General features: G+C 23.8%; 2 protein-coding genes across 3 annotated transcripts; both read left to right on the forward strand.

The window, feature by feature from the left end:
• Positions 1 to 2,463: 2,463 nt before the first annotated feature.
• On the forward strand, positions 2,464 to 17,844 carry LOC122507410 (retinoblastoma-like protein 1). Of its 2 annotated transcripts, none has more exons than XM_043620105.1 (8): positions 2,464 to 2,796; positions 7,945 to 8,473; positions 8,589 to 8,885; positions 9,035 to 9,132; positions 9,429 to 9,815; positions 9,914 to 10,347; positions 12,198 to 13,089; positions 15,993 to 17,844. In XM_043620105.1, the coding sequence occupies exons 1-8, from the start codon at positions 2,659 to 2,661 to the stop codon at positions 16,176 to 16,178; spliced, it is 2,961 nt and encodes a 986-aa protein (XP_043476040.1). In that variant the 5' UTR covers positions 2,464 to 2,658; the 3' UTR covers positions 16,179 to 17,844. The 2 variants fall into 2 exon arrangements, with proteins under 2 accessions (XP_043476040.1, XP_043476039.1); XM_043620104.1 differs by having other exon boundaries at positions 2,465 to 2,796; positions 9,426 to 9,815.
• Positions 17,845 to 20,224: 2,380 nt separating this feature from the next.
• LOC122507437 lies at positions 20,225 to 26,467 on the forward strand. The gene is made up of 3 exons (XM_043620140.1): positions 20,225 to 20,516; positions 22,911 to 23,517; positions 26,081 to 26,467. The coding sequence occupies exons 1-3, from the start codon at positions 20,365 to 20,367 to the stop codon at positions 26,450 to 26,452; spliced, it is 1,131 nt and encodes a 376-aa protein (XP_043476075.1). The 5' UTR covers positions 20,225 to 20,364; the 3' UTR covers positions 26,453 to 26,467.
• Positions 26,468 to 26,470: the final 3 nt, after the last annotated feature.

Raw genomic sequence — 26,470 nt, forward strand, 5'->3', positions numbered from 1 at the left:
CTTCTGCAATATATAACCACGCTAATACATAAAGGTGCTTTCATACTAAAGGCCAACGTAGAATGAATCGGAACGGGAACGGAGCATGAGAAAGAAGAGGACACAAATATACATCTGTCCTTTTCTAACTCATGCTTAGCGTCCGCGAACGCAAAACATGAGTTAGAAAAGGACAGAGACATGTTTGTGTCCTTTTCTATCTCATGCATCTTGTTCGCGATGAAAATTGTCCAGAATGGAAAATCTTTATTGGAGTAAAAGAGACAGGCTGTGTGTCTGTCTCTCTTACTCCAATGTAGATTTTCCATTCTGGTCAATTTTTACCAAAGGTGTAAATGCTCCATAAAACCCATAAAACTTCGTCAAAACCGGAAGGACGCAAGCATCATGGAATGTTTACACCTTCTGTAAAAATTGTCCAGAAAGGAAAATTTGCATTGGAGTAAGAGAGTCAGATACACAGTCTGTCTCTCTTACTTCAATGAAAAATTTTCCGTTCGGAAAATTTTTACCGAAGGTGTGCTCCCTGACTGTTAAGGCGCTTGCACACTTCCAAAATTTTGGGCGAGCAGCGAATTTTCATGGCCTTGAAACTCACATTACTAAATATGATTGGCTCTACAAAAAGCTGCGAGAAAATGTACTTTTGTCAGAGCCAATCATATTTAGTAATGTGCATTTCAAGGTCGTGAAAATTCGCTGCTCGTCTAAAAATTTGGAAGTGTGCAAGCGCCTTTACATACCTTTTTGACAGCAAAAAATGAGGTGTAATCTTCATAATTATTTTTAGACTTTTCATTAAAACTTTATTAAAATAATGTACATTGCATCAGATAGTATAGTCGTGCTCAGGAATGTCTTCTCTTAGAGAAGGCACTAATTTGACGCCTTTTGTCCACTTTCTATATTCTTTATAGTTCGTGCCAATAATTTCAACGGAATTCTGCTTTTCCATTGGCTGATTTTCTAGACAATGTCAAAAATATAGAAGGTAGGAAAACTTCGTGAAATTAGTGCCTTCCCTGGCGAAAGGCATTCCTGAGCACGACTGTTCATGGTTTTATAAACTTTTAGCAACTTTGAAACTTAAAAAATATTAATATTTGTGCAAACTGTAGTTGTTTCTTTTTACCCTATTCATATTCATTATGTGTTAGCCTTAACAAAATATGACCAAGGGAGGGGGGAGGAGTTAAAAATTTTCCAAATTTGAGTGAAATAATTTGTGAAGCATCCCTAACTGCCTATGTTGTTTTCTTCCGGTTTGTCTTCTTTCCGGTTGCCTTTTTGTAAACCGCGTCATTTCTATTAGAATTTTTAGTTTGTTACAAAAAGTGGTAAATAAATTTACCACAAACTAATATAATAAATATATTATGTAATATAATTATAATATATTAAATATAATAGCAGAAATGCCACCGTTTTGCAATAATGTATGAAAACCGGAAGGACGCATGTAAACAGTACCTGCACTTCCGGTATAGTCAAGCGAATTGACTGAAAGAAATTTTACCATCGAATTGCTAAATTTCATTGGTTTTAGCTAATTTTTTACTATTTTCAGTTAAATCTAAAGTGAGAATGGAGATTTTCTCAAAGCCAATCAAATTTAGCCACAAGACCGTAAAAAGTTAATTCAGTCGATTCGCTTGACAAAAACAGAGAAATAAATTTTTTTATTGGCTACTGCAAAATAGGAAATACGAAAATAAAACAAAATACAAAGAAATTACATAGTTCTCCCTTTTTCTATTTTATCTTTTGCGTTGGCGAAAGTGTTTCCGTATTCTGCAATAGCCTTAACATTAGAAGTCAAAAAGTGGAAGGTGTGAAAGCTCCTTAATTTCCACTAGGCGCAATCGCCACACCTTTATATTTTCAGATACCAATAAAGTCAAAGTTAATAATAAATAACTATTAACCTATCTTAAAAAAATTCCAACGTTTATAAAATATCCCACTTTCTTATATTTATTTAATATATTCATACAATACGAATTATTAAAATGAAACACAATATTCCTTGCAAGCAAAGGTTCGGCCTATCAAACAAGACATGTGACTGAATATGGAAAGGGAAAATAGCGCGCTAAAAATACTAACTTTTAATTACCAACATTTATTAATTCATTGAAAATAATAATTTTTTTTTAAAATCTATTTAACTCGACGAATATTTGTAATAATTACATACTCATTGAATTTTCTAAAGAAAAATTTTTTCTTCCTGAAACTAACCTAGAATAATTCCAATATCCAATTGGTGGTTGAAATTTAAAGTTTCTAATTAAAAATTTAATGTAAATTTTAATAATTGTTGACTTTTTCAAGAAGGGGGGAAATATTTTTACTATTAATTAAATTGAAATCAAGTTTTGTAAAGGAGAGAGATAAGTAAATGAACCGGAATTTTCTTTTCCCGCCAAAGTGAAATCTGAAATATCAACAAGTTAAGATGGCCGCCGCAGTCGCGGGTATTTAACGTAAACAGTGCGCCCAAGATTTTCGCGCCAAAGTGGAGTGTATGAGCATTCAGTGAGCAAGCTGCAGTCGCATGTATTGGCATGTATGGCGCGCCCTTGTCATAAAAAGAGTTCGTTTTTGTAGTCATTTTCTTATTAGTTTACAATAATTTGAGTGTTAATTTTTTAAAAGATGGGGCAGTCGGACGATATTGATGATTCTACGTACAGTAGACATCAGGAATTATGTCAAAAGCTGAATATGGATGCAACATCAGCATCGGAGGCTTGGAGGTCCTACGAAACCATAAGACAGAATTATTCACTCGAGGTATTTATTTTCAACTATTTTCCACCAAGTGCCTATCAATTTTCATGGAAATTTTCCCTTCGAGGAAGGCTGAATTATTTCAAAATTGTGCTCCGCCTTTCCGTGAATTACGATGAAAAAAATTGTTGAAAAATCAATCTTAAAAAGTAATCGAAAACAAATTGTTTTATCTGTTCTCAGCGTATATTGTCGCAAGTAGGGTAACTTGTTTTATAAATATCTTGATTATTTTTTATATTTTTCATTCCTTTGTTTATCGAGAGGGAAATTTTCCTTTTTCATTTCTTACTGTGTTGGGAAAAAAATTGTTTTCATTTTTAGTGTCAATATTTCATACAAAATTTGGGAAATTTTACCAACTTTATAATTTAGTTTTTTGGTTTTAAAAATGCATAAAATAGTGAAAAATAAATAGGAATTTATTCTTTGGCTTTTATTTTTACCTTGTAGGAATAGTTGATAAAAATTTACTTGACCGTATTTGCTGACAAAATGTTTAAATGTAAAAAATGTTTAAGAGGTGTAAAAATGTTCGTCTGGGTTGTTTATTGATAGGAGGCGATCTATTTGTGTATTTGATAATTTTTTAAAATGTTTTTATTGTTTTTCTTTTCCAAATAAAATATTTATTTTCCTTTTTACAAAATGCATTTACAAAGACAAACAGCATAATTTTTGTTTAAACTTCTTATTGAAGGAAAACGAATTTTTCTACATTTTCGCTTTTCCTTTTTGAGAAATCCGATTATTATCTATATTATTTAGTAATTAATTCATTTACCAACATTTTTTAAATTTAAAGTTTAAAACATTTTTAAAATTATTTTTAAAAAGCATTTAAAATGAAAAAATATTCTCTAAACAAAAGTTTTTTTTGGATGAGTTCCAACTTAGTCTATACAATTTTCTAAGTTTTTTTTTGTCATCGATAAGTTGAAAATTTTTCAATTAAATATCTGATATTGAAAAATTTTACTAATTTTAAAAAAATTTGGTATACAATTTTTCAGAAAGAAAATAAAATCTCAATTTTTAATTAAAATTATTCAAAATTTTAATTCGAAGTCTTTAAAAATTCGATTATTTATAAAAAAAATTTTAAACGCAACTCTTTCAAAATTCAAATATTTTTGGATTTTTAAGTAAAATTATTCGTTAAATAATTTATACGTTTGATTTTTTTTTCTTAAAATTTGAAGCTTGCTAAACACCAAAAATTCAGAATTTTCATATAAATTCTGGAAATTTTATACTTTTTCCGTACTTTTGAATGAAATTCCTAGACAATAATGAATTTTACAGTAAAAAACCTGAAGGGTTTAACACCGATGTTTTTATTTATATATCAAGAAAATAATTTAAATCTTCCATGAAATTATTTTTATAGTAATTTTCTGAAAGAAATGCAATGGCCATAAAATAAAATCGGTCAGAAAATATTTTAACCCTTTTTGAATTTTTATTTGGTAGATTTTGAAATGCGTAATTTTGTAGAAAATATGTTTTTTGAACCCACCAAAAAATTGCCAAACGAAAAACTTTATTTTTACAATTTTTGAAATAATTTTTTAAAAAAAAACATTGTTTTTTAGCTGAATTGATAAAAAATACCATATTATTCAACTTTTTTATTTGAAAATTCATTTGATTATTTTTCTAACTGTTTGTAGATCATAATTTTTTTATATGTTTTATAAATAAAAATTATGACCTGAAATTATAGTTAAATAAATAACTGAATTATTAAATAAAAAATAAATTAATAATATTATTTTTTAGTATTTTCAGCAAAAAAAGCAAAGTTTTATTTAAAAAAGATATGCTTCAATAAAAATTGTAAAAATTATTTTTTAAATTTTGCATAATTATTTTCTTGTTACAATGAAAATTTTTTTAATTTTTGACATTTCTTGGACCAAATTAAAATGTTTTGATTCTATTTTAGGAGTAACTTTAATTTTATACGAAATATTGCACATATTTTGAAAAATATTTTAAAGATAATAATTTTCTTTAATTTTAGTGAAATACAAATGCCTTTTGCTTTAAGTTGTTCCTAATAATTTTGAAATTTGTTAGAATCACATTTTTCCAAAGTATCCCGCAGGGAATACATTAGTTTTGGGCCCCAGTCGATTCTCTTATAAATTTTGAATTTGTATTAAGTCTGAAGAAAACTATTAAATTCAAAAACTGTTTGGAAAATCGACTTGGAGCCAAAACTAATGTATTTCCTGCGGTGTCCTTTTTGAACCTTTTAGCGCAGTTTTTTTTAATTTTGTGCGAAAATATAAAACATTTTCGACTCATGTACGCATAATAAATTTTGAAATTGATTTAAATGAGTAAATGACGTGAAAATTATTTTCAAAATTTTACTGAAATTTTCTGGAAAATGACCTAGAAAATCAGGAAAAAGCGTTAAATTTTGAGTTAGGATTTTCGTAGGAATCCTGCGAAGGTTTTAGTTTACATTACTTTAATGCATAAGTATATAAATAACAACAATATGAAATAAGATATAAATAAAAATTAGAGTACCAAATAAGTTGGAGTGTAAGTTATTTTATTGGGTACCTCCAGCTATTAATAAGTAACAAAATTTTGGATAATTGTTTCATTATGAAGAGAATAATAGGAAATTTTTAATTTTTCAACGTAAAAGGATTTAAACAATTTTATTATTATAAATCTTTGAAATATAAAAATTTAGGCTTAAAAGCGTTAAGAGTAAAGACTTTAAAATCTTATTTTTGTCACTTGAAAGCTCTGAATTCAAATTTTTAATTCTAGAAATTATCCCTCTTTTTTATAATAGAGAAACTTCTTGAAATTTTTTCATCGGGATCAAGAAAAAAATAAAAATTTTCTCTAAAAATAAGAGAAACCCAAAATTATATTTTTGTGATGACTCTGTTGTAGGCGACAAATGCATTTTTCACAAGTGAAAAACTCCTGGATTGTTTCTTTGAAAGCACAACCACCATTTTAAAACCATTAACACACAATGGATTAAAAATGACCTATCTTTCATATTAAAATCTAATAAAGACGTTACACCTGCAGGAAAACAATATTATTTACAAGATTCCATGCATTGTCTGCAAGTCCATTGAATCAACCAAACGCTTGAAATAAAGAAGAAAATTTCAATGGGACTATAATTGAATATTGCCAAATTAAACAATTAGAGAAAGCGAATGTTACTTTAGAATGAAACATGTTGCTCATAATTCTAAAATTGTTTACACTCCTAGAGTTGTAGGTGTCTAAGTTTCATTCAAATAGTATAATTTAGTTAGAAAATGAAAAAAATAACAAATTTAGTAGTAATTAAGATTCCGAAAATTTTCTGCAAAAAAAAATCGAAAAAATCAACAAATTTCACGATTTTTAAATTTTCTATAGAAAAAAACAACGATTTTAAAATTTTCAAAATCGTTCAAAAACTAATTTTTTGCCTATGATTTAGTTGGAGAATGAAAAAATTTCATGAATTTAATAAAAATTCAAGGTTTTGAAATTTTCTGTAGAAAAAAAAACAAAAAAATCGACGAATTTTTTTTAAATTTTCAAAATCGTTTAAAAACTGAATTTTTCATATAATTTTGTTTGAAAATGAAAAAATAACAAACTCAGTCAAAAATTAAGATTCCAAAAATTTTCTGCAAAAAGAAATTTGGAAAAATCGACGAATTTCCAGATTTTGAAATTTTCTATAGACAAAAAACGACGATTTTTAAATTTTGTAAAATTTTCAAAATCGTTCAAAAATTGATTTTTTGTGTATGATTTAGTTGGAAAATTAAGAAATTTCATGAATTTAGTCCAAATTCAAGGTTTTGAAATTTTTTGTAGAAAAAAAAAACAAAAAAAAATCAACGAATTTTAGAGAAATTTTAATTTTTAAGAAATTTTAAAAATCGTTCAAAAACTAAATTTAGTCTAAATTTAAGACTTCGAAAATTTTCTGCAGAAAAAAAATTCGAAAAATCTACGAATTTTACGATTTTGAAATTTCCTATAGAAAAAAAACGAAAAAACGAGGATTTTAAAATTTTTAAATTAAAAAACTTAAAAAAGATTTTAAATAAAAAAAAGTTGCAATTTTGAGAATTAATTAAATTTCTAATAGTTTTGAACTAAATTTTTTGAATGAAATTCCTGTGAAGAAATGAATAATTATTTATTTTAAAAATTATTATTTTATTATATTATACTATTATAATTATTATTCTAAATTACAAATAATTTTATTTAAAGTTCTGAAAAAATTGGTTTCTTAAAAATTTTATTTAAATTTTTTAAATACTTGAATTTTTAATAAAATTTTATTAAATAATAGTCAAATTTATGGAAATTTCTTAGAAGAATTATCAAATTAATGAAAATTTTGTGAAATAAAATAAAAAATAATTAAATTTGTTAAAGAAATAGAGACTTTCAAAAAACTAATTTCCAAAGAATTTAAATTTATTAAATGAAAAATAATTGAATTTCACAAAGAGTCGCAATCGAATGTATTCATGTTTATTACAAATATTTTTTAGTGTAAAAAGCACAATTAAAGGATCCAAATTGCTTCTAAAATAATTTAATTTTTTAAAGATTTTCAATTAATATTTTTATTAATTAGTTAATTTTAAGAAAATTTTAATTTAAAATTCTGTTTTTAAAATTCAAACTATCGAAAAATTTATTTAAAATTCTAAAAGATTAGTTTTTTAAAAATATTTCAACTCTTTTTTTGGTTTCAGAAACTAGTAATTGAAATTTTTTCTAAAGTTTTATTAAAAATAATTTACATTGGTTTTTTTAAAGTGTTTTATTAAAATTTTTAAAAATAATGGAGGAAAGAGTAAATAATAATATAAAAGCTAGGAAATACAAAATCAAATTTTTGTATCAACCATGTTTTTGGGATAAAAGTATTTTTTAAAAAAGGCTAATTGCATTATTTAAAGACTTGGTATTACAAGTTTGTTGTGACATTGAATCTGAATTTTATGTAAAAATTCCAAAATAAAAACTTTAGTTTTTTTGTCACTTTGAAGGAAATTAGCTTCATAATAATAAATTACTGTATGAGAAGAAAATACATATTTTCTAAATATGTATTTCTAAAATTGATATTTACTGTTCCTTTAGGGCGAAGCAATTCACTGGATAGGGTGTGCTTTATATGTTGCTTGTCGCAAAACTCCTACTTCATCTTCAGGAAGGTCTTCGTCAAATGTCGAGACTAACAGGGTGTCATTAACTCGACTTTTACGACTTTGCAATTTACCTTTATTGGAATTCTTCTCAAAAAGCAAACAATGGGCAGATATGGCGAACATGCCACAGGATTTTCGTTTTAGAATTGAGAAACTCGAGCGAAACTTTGCCGTCTCTTTCAACATCTTCAAAAAATACCAACCAATTTTTGCAGACATTTTTCAAAATCCCGCAGAAACTTTGCAGCCAACAAGATCGCGAAGGCAAAAGAATATTCCATGCACCCCAGGAAGAGTATTTGAATTTTGCTGGAGTCTTTTTGTATGCATAAAGGGTACAATTCCAGCTATTTCCGATGACTTAGTCAACTCGTACCATTTACTTTTGGTATGCTGCGATCTTATGTACAAAAATGCTATTTTAAATGATAGACGTGATTTATTGAATCCCAATTTTCCTGGTGAGTAAACAAGAATCTTTTTTTCTTAAAAAGAATCTTTTTTTTTAAAGAATCTGTTTTTTTTTAAAGACAATTTGGTTAGTTTCTTTTTCACTAATTGTTATTTTAATTACAGGCCTACCGTCGAATTTCAATGAGGAAAGTTATATTCCGAGTAAAACGGCGAACTGCATTCTTGAATTGCTGTCGAATCGTCACGACGCCATCACGGTTGAAGCAATGATCATCAAGGAACATATTTTTAAAAATCTTTTGAATAAATTATTCGATGATCAAGTCCTTCAAGGAGAACGATCCAATTTTTCCGAGATCTTAGAAACTACAAATTTCGATGCTAATTTCAAGGCAGTTAATAAATTGTACGAACATCACGTGCTTTCCGTTGGTGATTTTGACGAAAGAATATTTTTGGGTAAGTTAATTATTTAAATTTTAGTAATTTAATTATAGAAATTATAGAAATTCAGTAATTATCTATTTATTTATTAATTAGTTAGTTTAATTATCTAAAAATTTATCTTGTTAATTAACAAGTATGGCTAATAAAAATCTATATTCTAGGGGAAAGTGCAAATGTCAATATTGGTTCACCTAGAAGAATAATAAATGTCGGAGATTTGCAAGAGCAATTTCAAGCGAGACGAGAGTCGGAAGGAGGAGTATGTATATTGTTTAAAGTCTCCTCTAAAGTATTCTAATCAGAGCTGTTATGATATAAATCAAAGACATGTTTCCATTTTAATCATGATTAAAATCAACTTTTTACTTTAAAATAGGTTTTTTTATTAAAAAATTAATTTTTTATTATCATTACTAAAAAAATCAAGTTACAGGAAAAATTTTATTTTTAAAATCAGATTTAAAAAATTGTATTTAAAAAAAATTATGATCTTTAACAGCTGTGATTTAAATTATAGAAACACTAATTTAATGGACTGTTTTGTCTTCGCAGCAGGTTCAAAATTCTGCGCCACCAACTCCATTGACCGGTCGAAAATATTTAAGACCCAGAGATACTTCAAGTGTTGCGCCAGTTTCCAATGCCACGCAAAGTGTCAATCGTCTATTTCACCTTTTGAACAGACGGCAAGGATCACCAAGTGAAGCTTTGCTCGAAATTTTCAACAGTTGTTCACGTGACGTTAAAACTATCGTTGAAACCAAAGTTAAAGAGATTGGAGATTTATTTTGTGCCAAGTACACACAAAACACGAATGGAACGGACAATTCCTCTTTGGATTTTGGAAAGAAAAGAGTTAATCTAGCCCAACCGCTATTTTACAAAATCTTAGAAATGATTCTCAAGGATGAGAAAAGCAAGAAACCTAATGTTGACATTACTGTAAGTTTATTCAAATATTTCTCTTTTTATTGTTTCAACGAATTTTTCCTTTTCTAATTAAAGAAATTTAAATTTAAATTAAATATTATTTTTTTCAGAACTTAATAACGAATGAAGTGTTCGTTCAGTGCCTTTTCGCTTGTTGTTTGGAAATAGTTATTTACTCGTATAAAAATGAGGACAGAACATTTCCCTGGATATTGAGCGCCTTAAACATAGAGGCATATTATTTTTATAAAGTTATTGAAATTACCGTGAAGGTAGAGGAACAATTATCAAGAGACGTAGTTAAACATTTAAATTGTATTGAGGAGAAGATTTTGGAGTCTTTAGCTTGGAAGAAAAATAGTCCACTGTGGCTGGCTATTGAATCAACCGAAGGTGGCGTTCCCAGCTGTGAAGATGTTTCGTTGCCAGGTTTTGCGGATTCAATTGAACAAAATATACCCGGACATCCTGGTTTGCGAAGAATTGCTCTCGATCGTGGTACACACTACGATATACAAAGTCCCATTTCTTCAGCATCCGAAAGGTACGTTCCCTGCACTAAAGAATTAAATTTACTACTCTCTAATGACCAAAAAAACGCGAATATAATTATATAGAAATATAATAATAAATTCAATTTCTGCAACGAATTTTATTATTCATTTCAATAATTATAAAAATAATTTAATTCTTGGGAAGAATTTTATAAAAATTTAAAAATAATTCATTTCTTCCCACTAATTTTATGCAAATTCTAATTTAAATAATTGAATTCCTTAGAAATTATTATTATTACTCATGAAAAGAATTTAATTTTTACGAAGATTTTTACAAAATTTTTTTTAAATAATTGAATTCTGTTTGGAAATTATATGAAAATAGTAGATATTGAAAATCATTGAATTGCTAAAAGTTTTCAAAAAAATAATTAAATTTTACAAAGAATTCTATTAAAATTTTTTAGAATGACTAAATGTCTGTGTGGTATTTTATTAAATTTTTTAGAAATTAATTGAATTCCTAAAAAGCATTTTATTATTTATGAAAATAATTGAATTCTTGCGAATGATTTTATTAGAATTTTTTTAAATAATTGAATTTCCAATAAGAAATTTATTACTTTTTACCAGAAATATTTGAATTCTTGTTATGAATATTGTTATTTATGAAAACAATTGAATTTTGCAAAGAATTTTATTAAAATGCCTCAAAATACTTGAATTTTCAAGAATAGTTTTGTTATTTATCTACATAATTGAATTCTTCCGAAGAATTATTTATGAAAATTATTGAATTCTTGGAAATAATTTTATTAAAATCTAAAAGAATGATTAAATTATTTCAAACAAATTTAATTCAAATTGTATTTAAAATAATTTATTTCTTTTGAACAATTTTATTAAAATATTTGAAAATAATTGAATTCCTGAAAAAAATTCTAAGATTTCTGTAAAGAATTGAATTCTTCCAAAGAAAATAATTAAAAAACATTTTTTTAAATAATTGATTTTTTCGAGGAATAGAAATTAAATTTTTAAGAATAATTTCATTTTTTGAGCAATTCCTGTAAGATTGTAATAAAAATAATTTAAATTCTGCGATTTATGAAAATAATTTAATTTTCGGGAATAATTTTGTTATTTATCGACATAATTGAATTCTTTCGAAGAATTATTTTTGTAAATAATTGAATTATTGCAAAAATATTTATTAAAATGTTCTAAAAGAATTTAATTTCTATGAAAACTTTTGTTTTTTTTAATAATTAAATTCATTGTTTTAAATAATTAATTTTTTCGAAATATAATTATAAAAATATTATTTTAAATAATTGAATTCTTATATACTTTTTATTATTCATGAAAAGAATTGAATTCTTACGAAGATTTTTTGCAAAAAATTTTTAAATAATTGAATTCTGTTTGGAAACAATTAAATTTTGCAAAGAATTTTATTAAAATGTTTCAAAATAATTGAATTTTCTGGAATATTTTTGATATTTATCGACATAATTGAATTTTTGGGAAGAATTTTATTAAAATCTAAAAGAATAATAATTGAAATCCTGCGAAGAATTTTATTATTTACGAAAATAATCGAATAGTTATTAAGGATTTTTTTATAATTTTCAAAATTAATTGAATTCCTAAAAAGAATTTTATTTATGAAAATTATTGAATAATTGCGAAAAATTTTATAAAAATTTTTTTTTTTTTTAATTAAATTTTCATGAAAAATGTTATTATTAGTGAAAGTAATTGAATTATTGTGAATTTTATCAATTTTCATTTAAATAATTGAATTTCGAAAATTTTTTGAAAGTATTTGAAACGTAGATGAGTGCAAAGCCTGATAATGTACACAGAATATTTATTTTCTGAATTTTGTTCGCAGATTCCAGTCGCCAATCTCCTCAACGGGTGTACCAAAAAAACAATTATTTGGCGACAGCAAATCCAGTGGTCACAGTTTGCTTCGAGTCGGTGGACAGAGTGTGTTGACCTCGAAAGTTTTCTACGTTTTGCCAGAACAAACGTCGACGCCAAAATCGACAGCTTCGAATTCTAGTTCTCAAAGTAGAGAAGCAACAAGATCAAAACGAACAGGCTCTGTGGCATTATTTTTCAGAAAATTCTACAATTTAGCCGCAGTTCGTATGCACGATTTGTGCCACAATCTATCGATTGATGATGAGGATTTAAAGAAGAAAATCTGGACAATATTCGAGTATTCAATAAAAGAGGCGACTTGCTTAATGCGAGACAGACATCTCGATCAAATTCTCATGTGCGCCGTGTACGTGATTTGCAAATTGGCGAAAATCGAAAAGAATTCATTCACTGAAATAATGAGATGCTACCGTCTTCAGCCGCAGGCGGAATCACACATTTACAGATCGGTGTTGATTCAAAATGAAAATGAAAATGATGTCTCAGGAGACAGTGAAAATGGATTGAATGCACAGGTGAATAATGTCGCGCCTCCAACTCCATCGAATATGGCAGGAACTTCGCAAAACTTTGGTTCAGAGATTCGTGGGGACCTTATAAAGTTTTACAATACAGTCTATGTTCCGCCCGTTAAAGAATTTGCGAATAGATTAGGCATAGGAAGAGCCAATCCCACAAATCTGACACTCAGTCCTCTGCCCCGAGGCAAATCAACCAAAAAGTCTCCCATCAAGCGCATCACGGGCTGTGTCACTACAAGAATAATGGACTCGAAGGCTATTTCCGCTACTCCAGCGCCAACACTCAGTTACTGTCTTGGTCGCAGTCCAGCAAAGGCAAATTATTTCAATTATTATTCAACATATTACCATAAAAGTTCGTGAATTAGAAAAACAAGACAAGTGACATTTTTCCTATTTTTCACAAAAGAAGTTTTATTTTACAATTTTTGTATTTCTAAATTCTAAAAAAAATTTATAATTCTAAAAAATTATAAAAAGTATACATAATAATTACTAAGTTAAATATAAAATTTTATTTATTTAAGTTTGGCCGAGTTTAATTTTTAAATTATTCAAAAAATGGAAATTCTCTACCTTAAAAATCTTTAACGTTGATCAATTCCAGGTGAAACTATCAAGTAAAAATTTCAATTTCCTCGAGATTGATTAGAACTCCGGTAAATTGTTGTTCTGTTTAAAAGTAATGGAATCCTAAAATATGAACTTTTTCAAAAAATTAATTCTGTAAATTATGAGGATTGCAATTATGTCGGTTTAAGCAAAATTGTTAATTTCCAATCAGTATAATTTTGATAAAACTTAGTTTTTAATTTTTTATAGTGAATTTTAAAACATTTTGTATCTACTTTTCAATTTCAAAACTCTTTTTTCAAAAAAAAAATTTATTAACCCCTCTTTTTTAAAAAATATACCTTATTTTTCAATTTTCAGAAAAACTAGCTTTTTTTCTAATTTTTTCATCATTTTCATTGAAAAAGTGAGATTTTTCTCAATAAATTTAAAAAGTATAACAATTGGACAACAATAAGTTTTCAAAACATTAAATGAAGACCAACTTTTTAAACACTTTTTGTTTATTTGATTGAAAACGCATTGTTGTCCCATTTTTAAACATTTCATAATTTATTGGAAAAAATCGCTATTTTCCAATGAAAATGATAAAAATAACAAAAAAATGGACTTTCTGTAAAAATTCAAAAATAAGGATTTTTTTTTAAAAAAAGAGGGATTAAATAATATTTTTTAAGAAAAGAGTTTCAGAATTGAAAAGTGCAGAAAAAATGCTTTAAAATTCAATATATAAAAATTGAAATCGCTTAATGTTTGTAAAAGTTAAGTCAATTTGAATATGACAATGTCCTTTAAAAAATATTTTTTTTTATTGGATTAGTTCACGTGGAATTGCTCAGTATAATTATTATCTTAAATAAATTAAATAATATTAAGTGGTAGGCCTCGGATTTTATGACTTTTCGACTATTTTCAAAAAATGCGCCTTTTTTAACAATTTTCAAAAAATACAACTTTTTCGACATTCCTTTCAAATATTGCAACAAAATACCACTTTTTTAGTATAAAATTCAACTTATTTCGATTTTTATAATTTAAAAAATAACCGTAGGCAAATCTTTCAAAAATTATTTTTCTCATTAAATTTTCGAAATTTACAATTAAACAGATTTTTAATAATTGTAATTTTGTAAAATTTAATTGAAAATAAATGATTTTTTCAAGTATTTTATTACAATCTTTGAAGGATTTTTATTGTAAATTTTGAAAATAATTAAATTCTCAAAAATTTTAATGAAAAATCTTCAAGAGTAAATTTAAAAATGAAAATGATTAAAAATTAGGTTCTAAAAATTATTAAAACATTTTTAAAAAAGTACTTCTTAGAATTTTTTAAAATTCAATTAAGTATTTTCAATTACATATTTCTGAAAATTTAAATACACACAAAATAGTAATAACATTAGAATTTCTTAGAATTATTTTACACATTTTTAGGAGAAAACAATGATCTTGAAAACTTTTAATTAAATTTCATAAAAAAAATTAATTATGTTTTTTTAAATTATACAAAAATTCTTTTAAGAAATTCAAGTATTTTCGAAAAATTACATTACAATATTTAAAAAAAACTAATATTCTAAAAATTTTTTTATCATATTTTTTACATTTCAATTACCATCTTCGAACAAAGTAAATTAAAATTTAAAAAAATTTATTTTTTAGACTTATTAAAATTTCAGAGAAATCATGTCATATTTTATAATTAAAATTCTTCAAAATTTTAATTATTTTTTATATTTTTCAAAAATTTTACCAAAGTTCAATTATTTTCGAAGGATTTTACCAAATTTCAATCGTTTAAAAATTTTTCAATTGTATATTATTTTTATATATCTCACAAAAATTATTTACAAATATTTTTAAAAAGATTAATTCTCAGAATTTATCATTTTTTGAAAATATTGTACCTTAACAACTTAAAAAAATAAAATACGGACAGTTACGGTTATTATAAAAGATTAAATTTTTGTATTTAAATAATTGACTTCTCGAAGAACTTTCGGAAAATTCTTAAAAATATGTGATTTAGAGTAGTTAAAAATTGTAGAAAATAATTGAATTTTTGAAGGATTATAGTTGTAATTTTTATAAATTATTAAATTTCAGAAGGTTTTAAATTGAATTTTTTTAAATTTTATTTTCCGTGGAAAAACAAACAATAAGTATTTAAATATTTATTTAACAAAGTTATCAAGTTTTAAATAATTGAATTTAGAAATCAGTGAAAAGTCAGGGAAATACAAAATAAAATTTTTGTGACAACACTGAATTAAATAAACGACCTTTTTGACTTTTTTTCTATTTTTAATCGACTAAAGCAACTTTTTATTCGTTTTTAAAGTCGATCCGAGGCCTGAAGTGGTGAATTATTTTTGAGAAAAAGAAATGAGAAGAAAAGTACTTAAAGAAGTTTGTAATATTTAAAGTAATGTTTAATTTTTTTGTTTATAAAAAAGACTTTACTTTAAGTTTTCTAGTTACAGTGTAAAAATTATTCAGAGATCTTAATTTGTTTTTACTTCAAATTTTCTTTAAAGTAAAATGAAAACTTTTTTCGTTGTCATTTGTTAGTTAAATAAGTTATAAGTTTTGATTTATTTTAATAAAACAAGCATTTTATTATAATCTCTCTTTAATTTCAGGACTTGGAAGCTATCAACAAAATGGTAATATCGGTAGATGCCAAGAAATCAGTTGGAAAGCGTTTGCTGTCGAACGAAGGGGAAGTTGAAATGTCACAAGAATCGAATAAAAAGTATATGACAACTGCTTTCGTTGCACGAAAGCTAGAGAATATATTGGACGATCGTCGCATACAAAATCAATAGACTCATGGCAATATTAAAAAAAAACTTTAAAGTAACATGTAAAAAAAGGTAATGTTTACATAAAATTTAAACAAATCAAGATAAAGAAAAATTCACATCATGAATTATACAAATCAAACTTTTAAAAAAGCTCACGTTAGTAAATGTAAATGTTCTTTTTTACTTATTTCAATGCTTTATATTATAAATTAAAAAATGTAGGTTTAATTAATGTTTGCATGAAATACTCTTATTTTTTTTTCTTTTACAAAGTATTTTCACGCCCAAAAAAAATTGCGTTCTTTGATAAACAGTTATTGTAACTGTAAATTTCTTTTTAATTATGACCATTTATTTCTGTTTATTATTTTTTTTGTTTAATTCAAACTTGTGTTTAACATAATTATGTTAAAAGAAACAATAGTTATTTCTAAACGCAAAGTAATTTTTTCCGGAAATTTTATTTGAAATAATGTTTAAAAACAGATTTATATGTGCGAAAATAATTTTTCATTTTCTGCATTAAAAAAAAATTCCAATATGGCGAAAAATTTGAACGGCGGGGCCGTTCTCATATTTTCAACATTTTTAAAGGAATTTGAAAAAAAACTTGTCGTAGATTAATTGTATTGTACGTACTTTAATTTTGACTGGCTTCTTTAAAGATTTTTTTTTTAAAGTAATGTAATATGTATTATCAGCAAAGAGTATCAGAGAATATATATTATACAAGTATGTTTTAAGTAGAAGTGAGTAACCTTCGAAACATTGATAGCTCATTATTTTTCCAAGCAAGTATTTTCTTTAATTCTTATTAGTGTGAAATAATTGACTAACTGATTTGTTTTACTAATCCACTTATTCAAATTATCCTGACAGAACGACAATGAATTTTCTGAAACAATAGTTTTTTAAAGTAGACGAGGCAGTCATTGTAAAAATACAATAATTTGAGAAAATTGTAGATTTTTTTTTCCTTATAATGAAATTTTTGTAAAATGAAAATCGAGAGCGATAATGTTTGAACTGTGAGAAACTTGAAATGAAAACCTGAATGTTTTGATTAATCTAAATATCACAATCATAAAAATAATGTGAATAAAATTTAACGTTGGTTCTCAAAACATACAAATGCGATTCGGGTGATATAGAATTACTATAAATTTTCGATCTAGGGATAGGTTGAAGAATATAAAATAATTAATCGTTATATTAATTTATAGCTAATAAAGAGAAGCCGTCAAAGTGCAAGACCTCTGTAAGAACTCGTCTTTAAAGATTGAAAAAAAATTATGCGTTTACATGAGCAATAAAAGGGCTTGAAGTATTACACGTTTTGATAATGATTAATTGAAAAGTGTCAAAATTATAATTGCTCAAGTCCGTTGATCTCATAATTATTCTTTTTTTTATTGCTAAGTGATTTGTGCATAAATGAAAATAAGAAAGTTTGTTATTCGAGGTATTGCATAATTTGTAATCGACTGCTTCTTGTGTGTATTTTTTAGATTTATCGTTTCGAATATTCGTTTAATTTGCGAATACCTATTTGTTATATTATTGTGATTCTATACTTGGTGTAGCAGACGCCTCTAAAGTTTTATCAGGATATATTGAGTTATTTTTTTGTAAATAGTACATATTAACTCTAACTACATTAGAAAATAAAGATAACTCTAAAAGTTTATATTTACAATTTATTTTTTAATTACACTTTTATATCATTGATTTATAATAAAACAAAAAGTGCTAATCATTTATTTTATCTTCAAAGAAATATTTTTATAACCAGAAAAAGCCACAAAAAAATACTATTTTTTTGAAAATTTAATTTAATTTTAATTCATTCGACAAAATTTAATTTTGTTTTTCCCTGATTTCCAGATAAAATTTTGATTTTTTCTCTGATCCAAAAGAAAATGTTCACCAGTTTTATTTAAAGTAAATATTTAATCGTTATTATTTTTCCATAGGAATTAAAATTCTTCAAAAGATTCAAATTCAAACATTTTTCAAATTCAACAACTTATAAGAATATTCTTAAAAAACATAACCGAGTGATAAAATCATTATTTTATATTATAAGAGATAAGAATATTGTTACTGTAACTTCTTAAAAATTAATTTCATCATTTCAATTCAATTATTATTTTCTAATACCATTCTTTACTCAAATTCTTCATTAAATAATTCTTGAAGAAGTTTTTTGATAATTTTCAAATCCACTTGTTTACAATTAAATTTTACAAAATTTCGATTATTTAGAAATTCTTCAATTAAATATATTAAGTAGAAAATAAAGACTTCAAATAATTTCGAGAAAAATTCAATTAAACTTTTTCAACAAAATTAATTCCACAGAATTGTCAATTAAAAGTAAGAAAAATCCAAATTTTCAAATATTTTAATTTGAAACCTTTTCAAAATTCAATTATTTTTAAAAATTCATGTTACAATGCTTTTAATATTCAATTATCTAAAATTTTAACTAAAATTCATTTTTAAATCAATTTTTATGAAAAAATTCTACAAGAATTCAATTATTTAAATACAAAAAGAAATAATTTATTGAATAATTGAATATTTCTTAAAAGTGAATTCTCATTAAGAATTTTATCAACAAAATTTTAGATAATTCAATTCTGTCGACGAATTTTCATAAAATTTTCAAGAATACGAAATTTATAAAAAATTTGTAAATAGATAATTGAATTCCTGTGAAATTTTTATTATATATGAAAATAAGTAAACGTTTGCGTAGAATTTTTTTTAATCATTGAATTCTTTTGGGAAAATTTATTAAAATAAAAAATATTGAAAGTCATTAATTTGAAAAAAATTTTTGAAAATAATTGAAATTTTATAAAAAAATTTTTTAAATAATTGAATTCTTTTGAAGAATGTTAATAAAATTGTTAAGATTAATCGCATTTTTCAATTTTATAACTTATGAAAATAATTAAATTCTTGTATTTGATTAAAATATTTTTTAAATAATTTAATTTTTTTGGTAAATTTGATTGAAATCATAAAAATTATTGAATTTTGACAAATTTTTTAAATTATTTGAATTTCTATGAAGTATTTTATTAAAATTTTTTGGAAATAATTGATTTCTTGTGACGAATTTCATTCAAATTTTAGAAAATAATTGAATTCTTTTGAAGAATTTAAAAAAAAATTTTAAGAATATTTATATTTTTTGTGGAATTTATTGAAAATTTTATTTAAAAATAATTGAAGTCCTGCGATTAGTTTTATTAAAAATAATTGAATCCTTGTAAAAGATTTTATTATTTATGAAAATAATTGAATTATTGCAAAAAAATTCATTAAAAAATTGTAAATAATTGAATTACTGTGGAATTTTTATTATTTATAAAAATAATTAAATGTTTGAGCAGAATTTTATTTAAATAATTGAATTCTTTTGGAAAAATTTATTAAAACAGTAGATATTAAAAATTATTAAATTCAGGAAAATTCTTGAAAATAATTGAAATTTTATAAAAAAAATTTTTGAAAATAATTGAATTCTTTTGAAGAATTTTTAAAAAAATTTATTGAAAATATGAATGTATTTTTTTGAATCATTTTAATAAAATTTCTAAAAATAATTGCGTTCTTCATGAAATTTATTCAAAATTTCATTAAAAATAATTGAAGTCCTGTGTTGAGTTTAATTAGTTATTAAAACTCAAAAAAATTGTATTATTTATGAAAAGAATTGAATTATTGCAAAAAAAATTTATAAAAAAAAGGTAAATAATTGAATTTCTGTGAAATTGAGATTCCACTGTTTTTTTAAAGAAAGTTTTTTAATTTATTTAATTAAAAATGAAAGAAATGAAATTTACAATTGTCATTAAATACGTGCGCCTTCCGTTTAAATCGTAAACTTTTTATGTGATAGAAAAGGATGGACGATACTTTTTTCTTTTTTTAGTTGTTGATTTGACTCTGTTTTGAACTGTAGACCGCTATTGGGAAAGCACCTTTAAGCAAAGAGCATTTAAAGGAGCTTCTACAATAGATGAAAATGTTAATTCGTTTATTGTAGAACCTCATTTAGGTTACACTGCATTGTTGATGTTCTAACCTTTTCCACATGTCTTAAAAGTAAATAAAAAGACTTCAGTGATATTAATGATTACTTCCGAAATGATCAAATGAAACAATAATATTTTAATATAATTCTGTTCATTTTATGCTGGAAAAAATGCAGTCATCAATTGTTCGGTTGAACAATTTGATTTTAACTCCTAATCTAAGTTTGTGTTTTTGTACTACCGGTGTACAATATACTCGGACAAGAGCAGGCAGATTTATAAACAAAATGATGGCTGAGGGTACAAAAAAGTATGTTATTCTATTTATTTACTTAAGAATATACCTTTAAAGTAGTACTTCAATTTAATCAGTAAATTTTTTAGGCTATAAAAAAGATTAGGCTGAAGTGACGTTAAAACATTAACGAAAATAACATTTTTGAATTTACATTTATTTTGACAATAACAAAACTTATGAGCATAGAAAAACAATGAATATCAAATCAAATACATTATGTTTAAAATTCAACTTAACGAAATTTCGATTATTCGGAAATTCTTTAATTAAATGTTTATTAAAGAATAAAAACTTCAAATAATTTCAAAACAAATTTAATTAAACTTTTTCAATAAAATAAATTCTATAGAATTGTTGGTTAAAAGTATTAAAATTCAGATTTTCAAAGATTTTAATTTGAAACCTTTTCAAAATTCAATTATTTCTAAAAATTCACGATATAATGCTTTAAATATTCAATTATTATCTAAAATTGTAACTGAAATTCATTTTTAAATCAATTTTAATCAAGAAATTCTACAAGAATATTTATTTTAAGACTAGGTATTTATAAATACAAAAACAAATAATTTATTGACTAATTGAATATTTCTTAAAATTGAATTCTCATAAAGAATTTTATCAACAAACTTTTTAATAATTCAATTCTTTCGACAAATGTTCCTAAAATTTTTAAGAGTATAATTACATTTTTTTAGAAATTCGATGAAAATTGCATAAAAAATAATTGAAATTCGGGGATGAGTTTTATTATTAATGAAAATAATTGAATACTTGTAAAAAATTTTTTTATTTTATTTTTATAAAATATTTGTAAATAGATAATTAAATTCCTGTGAAATTTTTATTATTTATAAAAATAATTAAATGTTTGTGAAGAATTTTTTTTAAATAATTGAATTCTTTTGAAAAAATTTATTAAAATAATAAATATTGAAAATCATTGAAATTTTATATTTAGTAAATTTGATTGAAATAATAAATATTAAAAATTATTGAATTTCGATAAATTTTTGAAATTAATTGAATTTCTACGAAGAATTTCTTTAAAATTTTTTGGAAATAATTGAATCGTAATTCATTCAAATTTTTAAAATTAATTGAATTCTTTTGAAGAATTGTAACAAAATTTTTAAGAATTATTGCATTTTTCGTGAAATTTATTAAAAATTTTATTAAAAATAATTAAAGTCCTGCGATGACTTTTTTTAATTATAAAAGTAATTGAATTTTTGTACAAAATTTTATTATTTATGAAAACAACTGAATTTTTGCGAAAAAATTTATAAAAAAAAAATTGTAAATAATTGAATTCCTTTGAAATTTTTATTATTTATGAAAATAATTAAATGTTTGCGTAGGATTTTATTAAAACTTTCTTTTAAAATAATCCAATTCTTTTGGAACTATTTAGGATTATAATAGTAGATATTAACTATCATTGAATTAAGAAAATTTTTTGAATAATTGAATTCTTCTGATGAATTTAAATAACATTATTAGGAATAATTATATTTTTCGAGTAGATGTTGAAAATTATTGCATTTCGAAAAATTTTTGAAATTAATTGAATTAATGAATTTCTACAAAAATTGTTATTCAAATTTTTTGAAAATAATTGAATTGTTATGAAGAATTTACTTTGAATTCTCGAAAATAATTGAATTCTTTTGAAGAATTATAATAACATTTTTAAGAATAATTGCATTTTATTATTTATAAAAATAATGAAATGTTTGAGTAGAATTTTATTAAAATTTTCTTTTAAGTGATTGAATTCTTTTGGAACAATTTATTAAAATGCTAGATATTGAAAATCATTATTTCAATTATTTGTAACTTCTCCAAAATTAAATTTTTTTTAGTATTTGTAACTAATTTATAAAATTTTAAATTAAAACCTTTTGAAGTCGATCTATTTAGGAAAATTGTAAACGCAACTCTTTTAAAATTGAATTAATTTTGGAATATTTAAGTAAAATTTTCATTAAATAATTTCTAATTAATAATTTTGTGATAGTTCTTGAAGAATTAAGTTTTTTAAAAAGAAATTATTGTCAGAAATAGAAAAAATTATGTTTTTTTTATTAGAATTTGTGGTGATTTAATAGTTTATGAGGCAAACAAAAAAGACACTAAAATTCAGAATTTTCTTATGACTATATCAACGGCACGGACCATGAGAAAGTCCCAGTCAGCGATAGGAAAGGGAAATTTTACCCCTTCCCCCTTGTGATTGTCCAATCGCTTTATGGGTCTTTCTCACGGGAAGTGCGTCTGATATACTAAAACAGTTTAAATTTTTGCGTCACAACAAAAGTGCTATTTTAGTGATCCTGTAAATTGAAATTTATAGAAATTTTAAACGATTATCGAATTTTGATATAATATTTATTATTATTTTAGAAAAGTATCGAATGCCTCAACGCGGCTTCCTTCTTTAAAAGGCGAAATCGACATACCAAAGCATAGGACCCGTAGAACTGAAGTTCTCAACAAGCTTTTTATGAAACACATAACGGACCTAATGGCAACAGGAGAAGTAGCTCCGGAACTTGTTGGCCGAGGAATTGATGTTTCTCAAGTTAATATCACAACTGATCTCCAATACGTCAATGTGTATTGGCACAGTAGATTTGACCCATCATTTAACGAGGCAACTGAAAAAATACTCCATTCCTCTGAGGGACTGTTACAACACAAATTGTCTCAGCTTCGAGTAATATCAATTGTTCCTCCTATTAGGTTTATCAAGGATAGAAGATTATTTTTCCTCAATGAAATCGATAGGAGGTTATCTGAAATTAATTTTGATGAAGATTTTGAACCAACAGACACAGTAAGCCGGAAGTGTGAGTCGGTTATATTCACTGAACTTTCACCCGAAGCAAAAAGTGAAATTGCTCAATTTAATGTTGCTAATGAAAATGAAGAGATTGATGATTGTTCTGTCGATTTACCGGAAATGCGTCATGATGTTCTTGGCTTAAATTGCTCTTCTATTATGAACAAGGTATTTATATTCATCATTTCATTCTTCTCAATTCAATTAATTCAATGAACAAATAAATTTATATAAGAGAAATTAAAAGGATTTTTTTAATATTCAGGCCTTGGATATTGTGACTTTTTTGACTTTTTTCGACTACATTCAAAAAATGCGACTTTTTCGACTCATTTTCAAAAATTGCAACTTTTTCAACTTTTCTTCCAAATATTGCAATAAAATACCATATTTTTAGTATAAAATGCAACTTCTTTCGATTTTTATAGTAGTGTGAAAAATAACGAAACCAATCTTTGAAAAATTATTTTTCAATATTTTTAAATTTTATTTATTTTTTATTTTTTTTATTTTTCGAGATATACCTACAATTAAAAAGATAATGAATAATTGGAATTTTGTCAAATTTAATTGAAAATAGTTCATTTTTTCAAGTATTTTATTTCAATTTTTTTGGAAAATCAACTTTTGAAGAATTTTAATTCAAAAATTTTAAAGTAATTATTGAATTCCCAAAAAAATGGTAATGGAAAATCTTTAGAGATTTTTTAATTGTATATAATTAAAAAACAAATTCCTATCTTTTAAAAATTACATATTTTAATATAATTACAGAAAACTAATTTTCAATTTTGAATGAATTTAATTAGAAATTTCAAAGAATATAGATTTTTGATAACTTTTAATAATTTAAATTCTTCTTAATTTAGTTCAATTTTTTAATAAACATTTAATTAATTATTAAAAAATAATAAATTTATGGAAAAATTTTAGTTAAAAATATTTTAGAATATTGAATTTTAGAGAAGTTACAAATGATTGCAGACATTTCAATTATTTTCAAAATTAATAAAATTCTTTGCAGAAATTCAATTATTATGTTCAAAAATTTTTTTAAATTATCGTCAAAAGTCCAATTATCTTTATAGATAATAAAATTATTCTTCGAAATTAAATTATTTTAAATAATTTCCTCAATTTATTGATTTTCAATATCTACTATTTTAATACATTTTTCCTAAAGAATTCAATTATTTAAAAGAAAATTTAAATAAAATTCTTAATAAATTCCACGAAAAATGCAATTCTTAAAAATTATATTAAAATAATTCTTCAAAAGAATTCAATTATTTTCAAAAATTTGAAAGAAATTCATCGTAGCAATTCAATTAATTTGAAAAATTTATCGAAATTCAATCATTTTGAATATCTACAATTTCAATAAAATTTACCAAAAGAATTCAAGTATTTAAATAATATTTTAATCAAATTTGTCACAAAAATTCAATTATTTTTATAAGTTATAAAATTGTTCGAAAAATGCAATTAATTTAAAAAATTTTATTAAAATTCTTCGAAAGAATTCAATTATTTAAAATAAATTTTTATAAAATTTCAATTATTTTCATAAATTTTTCTCAATTCAATGATTTTTAATAACTATTATTTTAATAAATTTTTCCAAAAGAATTCAATTATTTAAAAAGCAATTCTACGCAAACATTTACTTATTTTCATAAATAATAAAAATTTCATATGAATTCAATGATCTATTTACAAATTTTTTATAGATTTCTTCGCAATAATTCAATTATTTTCAAAAATAACAAAATTTTTTACAAAGATTCAACAATTTTCATAAATAATAAAACTTATCGCAAAATTTCAATTATTTTTTATACAATTTTAATCGAATTCCTCGACAAATTTAATTATTCTTAAAAATTTTATTAAAATTCATGGAAAGAATTGAAATTATTTAAAAATTTATTGATAAAATTCCTTATGAGAATTTAATTTTAAGAAACATTGAATGATTCAATAAATTATTTGTTTTTGTATTTAAATAATTGAATTCTTGTAGAATTTTCTGATAAAAATTGATTTAAAAATTAATTTGACTCAAGATTTTGGTTAATAATTGATTATTAAAAGCATTATAGCGTAAATTTTTAGAAATAATTGATTTTTTGAAAAGCTTCCAAATTAAAATCTTTGAAAATCTGGATTTTTCATACTTTTAAGCAATAAATCTGTTGAATTAATTTTTTTCAAAAAGATGAACTAAATTTTTTTTTAAATTATTTGAAGTTTTTATTTTGTAATATATAGGTATATTTAATTGAAGAATTTTCGAATAATCGAAATTTCGTAAAATTGAATTGTAAACAAATGGATTTGAAAATTAATTTAAAAATCAAAGAACTTTTTCAAAAATTATTAAAAATAATTAACTTAGAGGTGACGTTTAGTTAAAAATTGTGGAAAAGAAATAATTGAATTTTGGAGGGGTTATAAAAGTTGTAATTTTCAGAAATTATTAAATTTTCCGTAGAAAAACAAATAAGACGTATTTAAATAATTATTTAACAAAATTATTGAAATTTTGCATAATTGAATTTAAAAATCATTGAAAGAGAACAATTAGAAAAATAGAAAATAAAATTTTTGTCACCGAATTAAATAATCGAATAAAGCGACTTTTTTTTACCGCTTTAAAGTTGATCCGAGACCTGAATAATTTTTTTGTTTCTCACTAAATAATTTTTTCTCACTGAATTTTTCTTTTTAGATTAAAATCTCTTTAGAAAAAGTTCAACCAAAACAAATTATGTCTACGCCTGTCAGTAAATTTCCCGAAAATTTGACCGCCGAACAATTCTTGTCAAATAATGAGAGACGAACATTATTTGACAGTTTTTTGAAACAACAAGAAATTAAAGCCAGATTGAAAAGAAAGTCTGCGAACTATGAAGGAGATTTTGAAAACAATTATATTTATGATGATAATGATGATATTGAGGATGATGATTATTTTAACAATGAAGATGATTATGATGATTACCAGGAAAATTATGATAATGATATCGATGATATTCATAACGAAAGCTATAACGAAACACCAGATAATGAAGACTATATTCTAGAGAATAAAGATAGATAATTGTAAATAAATACAAAT

Source organism: Leptopilina heterotoma, unplaced genomic scaffold (assembly GCF_015476425.1).
Source record: "Leptopilina heterotoma isolate Lh14 unplaced genomic scaffold, ASM1547642v1 Lhet_47, whole genome shotgun sequence".
NCBI classification, from domain to species: domain Eukaryota; kingdom Metazoa; phylum Arthropoda; class Insecta; order Hymenoptera; family Figitidae; genus Leptopilina; species Leptopilina heterotoma.

What these genes read in the sequence shown, in the direction of transcription:
- LOC122507437 (XM_043620140.1), top strand. Translation starts at nt 20,365, where the DNA reads ATGCTGGAAAAAATGCAGTCATCAATTGTTCGGTTGAACAATTTGATT. An exon ending in ATGGCTGAGGGTACAAAAAA is followed by an intron (nt 20,517 to 22,910) that starts GTATGTTATTCT and finishes TTATTATTTTAG; the next exon opens with AAAAGTATCGAATGCCTCAA. An exon ending in GCTCTTCTATTATGAACAAG is followed by an intron (nt 23,518 to 26,080) that starts GTATTTATATTC and finishes TTTTCTTTTTAG; the next exon opens with ATTAAAATCTCTTTAGAAAA.
- LOC122507410 (XM_043620104.1), top strand. Translation starts at nt 2,659, where the DNA reads ATGGGGCAGTCGGACGATATTGATGATTCTACGTACAGTAGACATCAG. An exon ending in GACAGAATTATTCACTCGAG is followed by an intron (nt 2,797 to 7,944) that starts GTATTTATTTTC and finishes CTGTTCCTTTAG; the next exon opens with GGCGAAGCAATTCACTGGAT. An exon ending in TGACGAAAGAATATTTTTGG is followed by an intron (nt 8,886 to 9,034) that starts GTAAGTTAATTA and finishes TCTATATTCTAG; the next exon opens with GGGAAAGTGCAAATGTCAAT.